The 13,146-nt window shown below is 40.1% G+C and overlaps 1 protein-coding gene across 2 annotated transcripts in view; it reads left to right on the forward strand.

The window, feature by feature from the left end:
* The window catches only part of LOC121329764 (very-long-chain 3-oxoacyl-CoA reductase-B-like), a 50,696-nt gene that overhangs the window by 8,366 nt on the left and 29,184 nt on the right, over nucleotides 1–13,146 (forward strand). For both annotated transcript variants that reach the window (XM_041275538.1, XM_041275537.1), the window contains exons 2-3: nucleotides 8,003–8,049; nucleotides 9,992–10,067. In XM_041275538.1, the coding sequence (XP_041131472.1) occupies nucleotides 8,003–8,049; nucleotides 9,992–10,067 (123 nt within the window). The remainder of the gene's footprint in view (nucleotides 1–8,002; nucleotides 8,050–9,991; nucleotides 10,068–13,146) is intronic.

Raw genomic sequence — 13,146 nt, forward strand, 5'->3', positions numbered from 1 at the left:
CAGTGAAATATCCTGACCAACTAATATCTGGAACATAAGAGCAGAATATTTACAAACTTGAAGCCATTCAGCCTGTGTAAGCTCGTTTGGTTCCCAGTAGCCGATTGATCTCAAAACTTTGGCAAGTTGGGTCTTGCAGGGTCCAAGTGATTCTGGGTCAACAACATGACCATGCAGCCCATCCCAGCCCTCTTAATATATGGGCAGTGCTCAAAACCCCCAAACTTTTAGGGTTCATACGGCATGCTAGGATCTTGAACCATTAAGACTGGAGACTTCCCCTAGGATAAAATCATGGAAGGAACCGTTATTAATGTTGAAGTGTAGCACACACTACATCTGGCACATTTGAATTCACTGTTTGCAGGGCTGCACTGATACTATTCTTGTCATGGTTCCCTTGCTGTAACAGAGTGCAGGTAGTAATTCACCACTGGAGGAATATCTCAAGTTTAAATATACAGTACCTGCCTTTCATAATGGGTAGCCAGTGGGGAACCAACCAACGGTATTTTTGCCCATTTTCTGCCCGTTGATTTTTCCTTAAATGTCGCCTGTATTTCTAAGGTACAGATTTATAAACTGCAACAGTATCCAGATTTTTTTTTTTTTTTTTTTTTTTTTTTTTTTTTTTTTTTTTTACCCAAATCAAGTTGCAAGTATATTATTCTCTAAATCCAGCCCAGTTCAGATTTATTTTTATCTTGTTTGTTCGTTGTTACTTCAGCATTTAATAATTGGTTAGTGTACTGATTGGTTTAATTTTTTTTGTTAATCACATGGTGTGATTTTCAAAATGTAGGAGAAATCTTCCTGAAATGGCAACCCATTGCTACAGATGTAACAGACCTGCAGTGTTACACAGCTTACTTAGAAATCTTTATTTTTTTTTTAAATATAAAAGAACATATTACTGTATTAAAATAACTCATTAAAACCAGGACTGTTGTGTGTTCTGTTTGAATTGGTCCCTTTTTAGTTTGTGATCTGTCCCACAGTGTTTGCATGTGTGCTGGTGCTGCTGCTCCTGTGTGTTGGAAGGTACTGAATGTTTAATGTCAGGAAGCTGAGTAGCTAGTTTGTATTCCAGTGCTGTAGCTGTACCAGACAGGACTGCAGCAGTAAGCTGCTATTTTTAATCTCTCACATTCTTTTTTTAGCCCATAGAATTTTTAGTAGCGGCGTCGTGCTGTCAAGATGTCAATATTCCTAAACATGATGGAGCTAAAGCTCTTGCTCTCTCTTCCCCTGAATCATCATAAAGAAATATTTAATAGAATAGAATTGAATTTTTCAAGTATTTATTTTAATTCAGTTGTGTGCCTCAGGCCCCCCCCCCCCCCATTCTGAATGTATTTAGGGTCAGTCGTTGGTATTCGTGCATGTCTGTTTATTGTCGTGTGTCACAAGAAACGCATGAGGGGAATTATCCTACACTACTGTTCGCCAACGGTATCACACTCCCCAGTAATGACCTTTTCAACACCGAAGACACCAGCTTTGTTCTCAAGTCTGCCGAGTTCTGTGCGTAGTGTAATTGTGAATGTGTGCTTGCTGTTCATATATGCAGAATCTTACTTGGTTATGCTCAGGAGTATGTACATATTTCAATCCAGTAAGCTTTGAAATTCTACTGGGATCTCTACTGGCAGCATTTCAGATTCCACTGCAGGAAGTAAGACTCCTATTGCACAATAGTTTGAGACATTCCAGGTTTTACTGTGGGGTTAATTAGACAAACCATAGAGAGCGAAGGCTCAAGTGTATCTAATGATGTGTAAAACATGGAGTGGCTTGTACTGCTGTGCAATGGGAGCCCATTCCTGCCACAGTGCCAAACTCAAATGCTGGCTGGTTTCAGATTGAGATCTCTTACTAGTGTAAATGTACTTATGATGTAGAAAGTTTAATTTATCATTTTTGTAATGCAATATAACCATTTTTTCTTTTTTTAGTTGGTATTGCATGAGGACATGTGCAGTGCTCCTGCTTGAATGCTAAGTGAGCAAGGGAAACAATAGTGCATAGTTAAACCTAGAAATTGTAGGGAAGGAAAGAAAACGACTGTCATTCTGAAGACTATTGAGATTTTGTTGAGTTTTGCAAAAATAAGTTTGACCACCCACATTTTGTTCACCTTCTGTCACTGTTGGCATGATTAGACTAAAATGAGTAGCGAACAATGTTTGTGCTGCTTGTTTTAGTACAGGTGACAATCGTAACATTATTGGTGTACTTTGAATTGACACACCTCCACTAGGATTCATACTCCTAAATTGGGATCAGATGACATTAATAAGTGTGCTTCTAATGCAATGTGAAATAAAGGTGCTGGTTTACAATTCTTCACACTCCTGGGAGTGGACTGGTACAACCAGAAAAAACACAACTGTTTTTCTTTAAAGAGGAGCCATTAACATAATTTCAAGTTGTGCAGTGTGAATATTACATTAGTAAAGTAGTGTTCTCCTAGACACAAGTTAGAGAGATGTGATCTTTGCTTAAATTTTGCAGTAAGACTACCATGTTAACGTTTTGGCAAAGGTGGACTTTTATAAAAATGACCCCATCTGGGAGGGTGGGAGGGAAATTTGGAGCTCACCCGGCCCCAGTCAAAGACCAGACATACAGGGTTGCTCTCACAAACCCGACCACCCTGCCTGCTGGCGCCAGCTGGCCCCAACATGGTGTTTTTTTGGCTGGGGTGGTCCTGGGCCTCTGTAAGGGGGTGCCGGGTGCCACCATTGTCCCTTCTTGGCGCTTTTCTCCAGAGCATCACCCCGTTGATCGTACAAACCCTGGGTTTGCTATTGGCAGCATTGCTTACGGAGTATGCTGCGGCAGTGGCACTGGCAGATGTTTGGTTGGTTTCCACCGTGTTCCCCTCGGCAGCATGTGTAGCGGCTGCGGAGGTCGGCATGGCTGTTGCCCTTCTCTCAGTCTGCTGAAGGTGACTCATCCCCTTTGGCTCTGGAGACAGCAAAGGGAATGTTGCGCTTTTTTGTTCCCCCGCGGTCATCCATTTGCTGTCCCAGACTCGTCCATACCCAGAGTTGCCTACTCCATTCACACATAGTGTGATATAATAGTGTACAATTGACAGATTTTACACTTATATATATTAACGTAAAAGTTTTCATTCAAGCTCTTGCAGCCAGTGCAGATGGCAGTCATGCCAGCCTTTCTCTTTTACAAGTTGGCCTAATTCACCTTTCTCTGGCTGTCTGGCCATTTAGCACACACATTGTAACGAAACGTCGATGTCTTATAATAATATAAACATTCAAACAAAAGTCTTTATTTAAACGACACGGTACATTTATGTTTGTTAATTATGCCAATTGATGCTAACAATTCATTCCAGTTCTGTGCGGTGGAAGTAGAGGTGGAGCTCTGCTGTTCCTGGGACATCTTAAAAGAATTCTAGAAAGAAAATACTACTACTACTAATAACATGAGGCTAAAAGTTTGGTTAGTTGTGCATCAGAACACATTAATAATTGGCTATACAAGAGGTTTACAGTTGCAGTGTCTTTTGCATTCTTTGTTGTGTGGGTGTTTGGCACGGCTTTGCTAAGGAATAACGTGAGATCCTGGCAGTTAAACAGGATCTTGACGGCTGAAATCTCATGAGACACGAGCATGATTCTTGCTCCGGTTTACATGGGTTTTTACAGCTATTTATCGTGAGAAAGCGATTGAGCCTGCCTTTTTAAAGTTGCACTGATCAAAGGACGTTCTTTTGCTGTTTCACAGTGTATTCACAGTGTATTCACAGTGTATTCACGTGACAACATCACACAGTCGTGACTGGAGTCGTTTTTCACGTGCATGTAAGCCCAGCCTATGAAAATGAAAATAGTAGATTTTTATCTCTTCATGACTGTACATCAGATAGTACTGAAATGGATTTCCTCTATAAAGTAATTTTATATGGAGTCATTTTCTAGGTGTTTTTGTAGGGGGTATTTTGAATGTATTGCTCTAATTCTTTCTTACAAAAAGAGGACGAAGACATTTCTATACTATGCTTTTTTTTCCACGACCTGTTGTATCTCGTCAAAGTCCATACGTTTAACTCTTGTCCCTTTGAGGGTGACAAGCCGGCAGTCATTGAAACTAGCCAAGTTCACTCCGACATTGCTAGAAAACAGATATGAGGTTCAAAGGCAATGCAGTAAAGCCTGGATGCTTCGTAGTGCTCCATCATTTTGAAATCCTGTACGAACAACCATTCACACTTGCATGGAAATCCGATCAAATGAGAGGAGAATATGCTCAGGATACATACCTACAATTTTCGACAACTGATTTGATTCCCCCAAAAAAATCTTACATTTGTGTTCAAAGCAGTCCAAAAACATTTACACTGTATGGTGTTCACTAGTTTTTGTTAATCTTCTAAATGCTAATGTGGCCAACATGAATAGCATCTGTTTTCATTGAAGTACAGGATGTAGTTGTGTTTTTAAATGATGCACTGTTTTGTTAGTTAATATGTTGGGTATAGAGAGGCCTTTTTACTGTAATAGAAATCATTTTGCGTCATCTTGAGCTCAAACTGCATCTTGAAACAATTTCGAGACGCCCCTGTACACTGCAAATTAACTTGTTTCCTAAAGCTTTTTATTACCTGTGTTGCTTTTGCTGTCCGGTATTTTGTTCTGTTTTGATGATGCTATTGGCCAGGCTGTTCCTTTGTTTGGTGCAGTTTTTCTGCAGGAGTAGGTTATTTCTACCGAAAATCCATGAGGTTTTTAACCTTAAAACCTCAAGTCTCCCTTTTAATTGATTGTTTCATTTGAGGGCTCTCTTTAATGCACCCCTTTAGTAATAGTTTACTGTGCTTGTCCATGCTTGTTCATACCGTTCTGCTTTCCCATGCTTTTGTGCTGTGTTTTATTCTTGTTTGCTATGATGTTTCCTGAATTAAGAACCCCTCTCCAGTGAGGTGTGAGTTCCCTTCAGTGCCCTTGCTCCACTGCTTCACTACCTTTATAGCTATTCTCCCTCCCACGCACTCTGTGGGACCTCAGAGCTTTCTAAATACAGACCATGCTGCCCCCATCTGTCTTTCCTTCTTTGTTTCTTAATACTGCATTCTATGCTCTCCAAAAAGTTTTTTCACTTATCAATTAAGCAAGCAAATTAAAACGGGGGTTAATTTTAAATAATATAAACATATATATATATATATTATATATATATATATATATATAATATATATAAATAAAATATATATATATATATATATAAAGGCCATCCACCGCCTAATGTCCAACAGGCTGCAATGGAATCTGTCTCTATTTTATTTCCAAAACTCACAGACCAGGTTTCTTTTTTTGCAAGCTCTCCACTCTTCCCCTTCCCTCTTTCATTCTCCCTGATTTCTATTTTTAGTCAGCCCTGCAGGCCTGTGATGCTTTTCTTGTTCGTCACCCCAAACCCCCCCCCCCCCCCCCCCCCAGTTTCAGTTCCAGCTCTGCTGGGCTGTGGCTGCTGATATTAATCTTTTAATCAGCCTCAAGTCTTCAGCACTGAGGCAAGCAGAGGTCAGCACGACTTGCCTAGAATACTAAGATTTGGCGGGTGGGGGTGGGGGAGAAGAAAGAATCTTTCTTTCTAAAAATACCAGCCTGCCTCTGGCTCTCTATTTTTAGATGTGAGCTTTCAAAACAAGGGTGATTTAGATACTGGCTTAAAATAGCAAGGTGTGGACAAGCCAAGCGAGGAAATCGGAGCAGCAGCTCTCAGCTGTACAGCTTAACAAATTAAGCACTGTTTCACCAACCCCCACCCCCCCCCAAATAGATAGATAAATAAATAAATAAAATATGAATGAATATGAATAGCAAAATGGCATTGTGTGTGCCTTGTAGCCACTACATTTCTGTCCATGTTTTTATATCCTCCATGGTTTCTTTCCATCTCTCCACAAGACTGTACTGTTGAGGTGGCATATTGTGCAGAAAGTTCAATAAATTTACTGGGTTTGGCACTTCCACTAGCTATACTATGTATTGCATTGTTTTAATGTCATACAGGTTTAAACACATGTGATTAAGCTATTCCGTTCCCATGACCAGCTTCTTCTACAGTACAGTGTACAGTGACAGCTGTCAAGTCAAGAACGAACGTTCAAAGAGGAAAAATCAGTTATTTGCTTGCTCAGGGATCCCAGTACTGAGTTATCTTCAAAATGTTGGTAACTAGGTCTTTGCAACTTTCTTTTGACAAGACAGCCCATGCCCTTTTCATATCACTTTAACGGGACTGAGCAGAATGGTGATACTGTGCAGAGTTGAGTATCAGGAGTTCATCAATAACCAGACACAGTATGCATTCAAACATTGTCACAACACACATGCCTGTTTTGCTGTACTGGGTGTTGCATTGATTTATATTAGTGTTCATTAATGACATGTATTTTACTGTACATGTAGTCTACTACCTGTATATGGTATGTGTACAACACATTGTAATTAAAAACATAGTTGTAAAAATACTAATTGTAGTGTTCAGTGATATATTGTGCAGCCCATGTAGCAATGTAGAAAGGGTGTGCCAGGGCTGCTGTGCAGCCAAACTGAGAGGTGCGGCATATTCTACTACAAATCAGAGAACACACCATTTCCAGCTTGCAAGTTACTGGTAGGTAGGGTTGCAGGGAGTTTCAGTTTTTAAAGTCAACATCTGCTGTCTTTACCAGCGAAAGGGACGAGTTACAAGAACAAAAGTAGCTACAAAGTGGCTAAATGGCACACTATTCAAATATGTTTAAAATTAAAACGACACCAAATTATTAGTCTTTTTTCTTCTAAAGGTACCTTATTTGTATCTGAATGTAGTTCTGCAGATCTGGTATATATCATTTTCAGCAAACTCTTTCCTTACCTATTGAGTTTCTTTGTAACCTGGCAACTGCAGCTATAATTCCAGGTGTGCAGCGCCCCTTATTGGTGGGACTTTCTACACATTTGGATATTTATCAACATGTAATCTATGTATGAATTCATTAATTCATTATATTTATATTTTATTGATACATTATTGTTTTACCAAAGCTACGGATTAAGTGTGACCCATTCAAACATGTGAAAAAGATGCCTTGTATTAAGAAAATCTATGCCTTTTTATATTGAGTAGGTAGATGTATGTAAACTATGTTTTAATGTTATACAAGCCTGTCTGTTTAACATACTTCAGTAACGTAATGAATAAATCAAGGCTACTTTTCAACTGAGCATGTGTGTATGGCAAGTGTGGCCACTCCCCCTGCCACACCAAGCTTTAGTTACTTCTATTAAGTTATTCAATTGGGCTGAATTGTGGTGCTTGATGCACCATCTTTGGTCCAAATGAAACTTCTTAATGTAGAACTGCAATAGTCATTTGTATCAAAGGTGCCACTCTACATGTATGTGAAATATTGTATTAAACATCATTTATCCCATGCATGGCAGGATTCAGTAAGACACTAATCTATTGTACTTGCAAAACTGAATATGGTTGTAGGCTTGTTAAATACATTTTCACACAAATATCAAGTAGTGTGTAAACTGTCAGGCCCTCACACTTTTATAGTAGGTTTACATTCCAGATGTTTGCAAAGACATTGCTACTAATTCAAGTGATTAATCTTACTTACTTAATGTATCACATTTTGGATTAAAATGCTTTTGTATACATGTGATGTTTCTGTCACTCCTCTAGCTTTATCATAAATGAAACCATTTAAAAATACCTGCACTGATGAAGGCAGTAATTTACACTGGGTGGTATTTTTGAGAAAGCACATTTTCTTTGTTTTAATGTACCTAATGTTGGTGTTTTTCAATTTCAAAATCAAAGCAGTCTCCAGCAGTAGAATGGAAAGAGCAGCTGCTGTTACCTGGTTTCACCTGAAGGATCTGGATACAGTCATAGTCTTTTTTTTTTTTTTCTCTCTCTCATCGGTTATGTCTGACGCTGTCTCTCTTTGTTTTTGTTTCTGTTTGTTTAGTTGTCACCGGAGCTACAGATGGAATTGGAAAAGCCTATGCCGAGGAGGTAAGATGTCTAGAATGTACAGCTACATGTTGCACTAAATCCTGAATAAGATAACTATGTGAACTGATAAGGTAAAAGTGGGGTTGGTTTGTTGGTATACTGTAATGGGGGGGGGGGCAATTCTCCAAACTAATTTGTGCATCTTTTAGTATATAGGATTGAGATGTACGAAACGATAGCAATACAGGTGAGATTTTGCTGAGATTTTGTTGGCTCTCTGTACTGGAAGAAGTTTTGTTGCCACTGAATTGAATGAGGCCAACTAACACTGCAGAACAATGACCAATAGAGAACATTGCATCCTTACTCGTTAAAGTGGTTGTGGCTAACAAAATACAGTCCCTCTCTAATGCAGATCTCAAAGGACCAGTACAAATCTTCATATTACACTATGTAACACGATTTTTGTTCCTGGGTAGTAAGTGTTATTTCCTAATTGCTTATGTCTCAAAAGTATAGAAATGGCTATTATTCCCCACAAACTTTGCTTTTGTGACCAGGACAGTGATATTTCAAAATATCACTATTTCCAATGGGAAAACAGGCAAATGTGTGTCTTCGTTCACATAAAGTCAGAAAAAAACAACATATGAATCCAAATTAACATGTATTTATACTAAAGTAATACAAAAATGACTACAAAAGATTTAGAAGTGAGTAGTTTGTCGAGATTTACGATTATATTGTAAATACAGTATTTACCCAGGAACAAAAAAATAAATAAATTTGTTACACGGTGTTATCAGTAGTCTTCCAAATGCCTACTGTCACCGTTCTTATTGAAGTTACAGTACCATTGAAATCACATTTCAATACAGACAATGAACCGTATTATACATTAAAAGTAGTGTGTATTTAATTAATTGAAAATACACTTGTGTACTTTTTTAAAAGTTCACACACATTTCAAATGAACTGCACTTAAAACCGGCATGTCCCATTCTGATCACGGACATTTTTAAACCACAATGGAAGCATGGCATCCAACATCAGGGTATTGAGCAAATTGGAAGAGCTGGCAACATGCATTCACAGCTTGCTGTTCATAGGCTTCTATTATTGTACCCTGATTTTTTTCAGAATGATTAACTGGAAAGTTTAATTCTGCAGCAATATCTTTTCATTGCTTCATGGCAACTCTAAATACATGATAGGATCAGTAGTCCCAAAACAGGACTAAAATAGAGGCGCTAATCTGGATGCAAGTTAATATATTTGAGGGCTCCAAAATAATTTGCAGTAATAGGAAATTTGTGTTCAGAGAATTGGTATTAAGAAGTCATTTACACGAAGTGACAGCTAAATTTGTCCGGGACCATGTGGAAAATTCTTGTTATGAAGAAGTTTGTTTTTCTGATAATTCACTGCACTTTTCACCTGTCATGCACTTCCATTCACTATACAGGTCTGAAATGTACAAACAGTCTGTTTCCTTGCCTTCCAAGTAATGTGTTGCACTTTGCATGTCATTTCATCTAGTCAGTGTCTTCACAGTTCAAAGCATCTTACTGGCTGCAAATCATGTCAGTCAACAGAATAATGAGCTGGTTGGTTGTACAGGAAAGAAGACCTTAAAGGGGTGGAGATATTGTAACACTCCAGATGGAATGACCATGAAAGTGCAAGACTATATCTAAAAGGAAGGCTTGCAAACTTTGTGTAGTAACAGATATAATGTTTGGCAGTAAATTAAAATCGTGTTTTGTAAAACATACATTTCTTTCAAAACCACACATTTGAGACCTCTGTAATCAGGGGTTTAGTTATGTGAACCACAGTCTAAAATGAGTCGATGTATGGGATTGTTTTGTTAGCTATATTGAAGTTCTGCTCTTGTTTGGTTATGAGCGTGTGCAGTAGCACCTTTATGCCTGTGTGATTGCTTGTTTCTCCTGTGCTGTGTGGCTCAGTCTGGTCAGTAATGCTTGTGTTTCTTCCACAGCTGGCTCGCAGAGGAATGTGTGTCACTCTCATCAGCAGGTCCCAGGAGAAACTGGACCAAGTTTCCAATGAGATCAGTGAGTTCCATTTAATCTCCAGTACATCACGATCCTGGGTAATACCAGCAAGGCTGAGGTTTTGATCTGTGAGGTTTAAATGTTCCTAATTCTATATTCAGGAATTTATTTCCTGAACAAGAGTGAACCTGAAATAAGCAATGAACAGGGCAAAGATGAAAACCAAGTGAAACGGATTCAGTGCACGTGGGCATCCTAGTCCGAAGACAACTTGAAAATAATTTGAGGATTAAAATTGGAGAGAGTGAGAATTTAATTAATTTAAAATAAAAAATGCTACTGGTGGGGGAGGACTCGCATGATAGTTGTTTGGGGTTCGTCCACTGTTTTTTCTGTCTATTTGGCCAACGCGCTTTTTTGTTTGTGTTTCGGTTCAAACTATTTATTCTGTTTAACAATAAACCACACTACAGCGCAATTCAACTCACTCACCACTCCGTTTCATTTCCTGGTTCTGATGTCACCACCACTACAGCCAGCCTGTCAGAAATGGAGTAAGCAGTGGGACAAAACACCAGGAGTCAGACCAAGAAAGTAGAGTCTGTGTTGTGTTTGGTGTGTTTTTTTTTTTTTTTTTGGAAAAGTATTTTTTGGTGGGGGGAAGGGATTACAAATAATTTTGAAAATAAATAAATATACAAAATAAAAATGGGGGAAAAAGCCAGAAGAAGCAGCAACAGCAGAGCAAAGGGGGAAAGGAGGAAGCAGGGCTCTGGTGTTTTGCCTGTGGCAAAACCTGTCACACTACCATGCACTGCTTCGTCCATGTGGATCTTCAGGCATTGTCCCGAAAGATGAGATGGGGGACGGGGGGGGAACGAAAGAGTGATTCCGCCGGAAGGCTGGGAAGCCAGGACCCGACCGGCTGCCATCGCGGTTGTGCCCACTCCTGTGAGGGTAAACATTACTTTGCCCCCTGTCCGTTCCACAGTTATGAGGAGGAGCTCAGAAGGGGGGAGCACAGGCGTCCACAGCCCAAGAGGGGGAAGACCGAGATTCCACAATCCAAGACTCCACCAGCGCAAGAGGGAGAATGCCGGTTGGTTTCGCTTCCAAAGGAGAGAGTAGCTATCGCTGCTGTCTCCAGCATGAGGAGAGCTGCACCAGTTCCCCACGACCGAGGGAGAGCCCCTGATGATGGAGAGAGACTACTTGCTGCTGTCGCCTCCACCGCTACGGGGAGACTACCTGCTGCTCCCACCTTTGCCACCAGGAGACTACATGCTGCTCCCGCTCTCGCTGCCAGGAGTAGACTGCTCGCCGCTCCCACCACCGCTCGAAGATTTCTGGCCACTCCCACCTCCACCAGCAGAGGGAGAATGCCTGCTGGTTTCACCTCCACCACCTGGGAAGACTGCATGCTGCTACTGTTGTGGATATTTACGTTGTATATCTAGGATTTGTCACAACCTGTGTCCTAGCCAATTACCATTAAAGAAAATACCCATTATAGTCCATAATGTAATTAGTAGCCATAATAAACACAATACCTCAACTGGAACTACCAGGCAGTTTTACGGCTCCCAAGCCCCTGTAACAGTACCAGTAGAAGCAAGCTGAGTTCTCAATTTGCCAAGTTTGAAATCAGCAACCACTAGTTCCCCAGAAGAAGATTTTGTTTTTGTTTCTTTTTTTTCAAAGATGCGTCATGGCCATTTTATTTGACTCGCAAACATTAGTTTTGGTTTATAAAACAACACCATTTTGACATATTTGTATTCTGTTGTCACCGGTACGATGTCTAAGAAGTTGGTCAAACTGTTTTCAAATAAAACCAGTTTGCTGTTATTAGCAGGTGGGTCAGAGTTTTCATTTGGTCCATGCCCAATTTGATTTAAATCACCAACACTGTATACAGTAGATATTTGCAACAAATCCAGCCACTGTAAATAAAAGTAATTTGCTGTTAAAAGATTTCCATACCTTGGAATTGTAATCCCGCCAGGGGATATACAGAATTAAATGACGTTAAAATCTGCTATATGCAAAACACATTGCAGGTTTAAGTTTGGACAAGGATAAGAAACCAGTGTAATATTTCCCCAGAAGATTTTGAAAAACTCATTTGTACTGTGTAACAGGGGGAGATCTGTGCTGACTCTGTTGGCGTGTTCATGGTGTTGCACAAGGAGGGCAGCAGTCGTCCAATACCCACCTGGCGGTCATGGCAGTGACACGGAGAGGTGGGAGAGAGGGTGTGTGGCTTTCCCTCTCTCTGAGTGGCTGAGAGGCGGGTCTTGGGAATTGTCAGCCCTATAAAATAACACTCTGCTGTTCCGTCAGGTCTGCTGAGCGTGTGAAAGCGTTGGTCCAGGACCTAGAATGGACAGGAGAGTGAAACCCGAACGAAAACAGAGAAACATAGGGGTAGCGGGGAAACCTGGGGCAGACCGTGTTGTGTTTAACAAGCTGAGAGAGCCGAGAGTGTAGGTCGTGACCCAGGTTGTGCGGGTAGCGACGTCTGGGGGTTAACACTGCCAAGTGCTGCACCTTTCATTTGTAGTAGTTTTTATTACTGCGTCTTATTTTCCCTTTTTCTATTGCCTTTTGTTTTCATTATTATTTTGAGCACCTGCGAGTGCGCCCGGCTTTGGATCGTTTACCAGCATTGGTATTCCTGTGGTCCTGCCTATCATTGTTGATAGTCAGGCCACAGACAACAGCGCCCTCTGCTGGCTAAAACAAATCATTGTGCCAGAGCAACTATTAATAAAACTAGGCACCTGTGCGGTGTTTTGAATATATCTGTCTGTCTCCCATGTGTCGGTGAATGACCCCTCCACATACTGTCGCAGGCATGATAATTTTGAAGTAAACTATTTTTAAACTGAACCAGTTTTAAATGTAAAAAAGTGTAGGTGTGGCAGCCATCTTATTTTTTAAAACCTCACTATTTTGATGTTTGTATTCTATTGTCACCGGGACAGTTCTTACCAAGTTTGGAGTCTGTTGTTTTTAAACAATTTACTGTCAAGGGTGTTTTTTAGTAAACTTTCTGGCAGCCATTTTGACTTTTAAACTATTGCAGCAACTTCTGCTTCACAAACTTGAAGTGTGTTTAGTTGCTACTAATATACTC

This window comes from Polyodon spathula, chromosome 17 (genome assembly GCF_017654505.1).
Source record: "Polyodon spathula isolate WHYD16114869_AA chromosome 17, ASM1765450v1, whole genome shotgun sequence".
In the NCBI taxonomy this organism is placed as follows: domain Eukaryota; kingdom Metazoa; phylum Chordata; class Actinopteri; order Acipenseriformes; family Polyodontidae; genus Polyodon; species Polyodon spathula.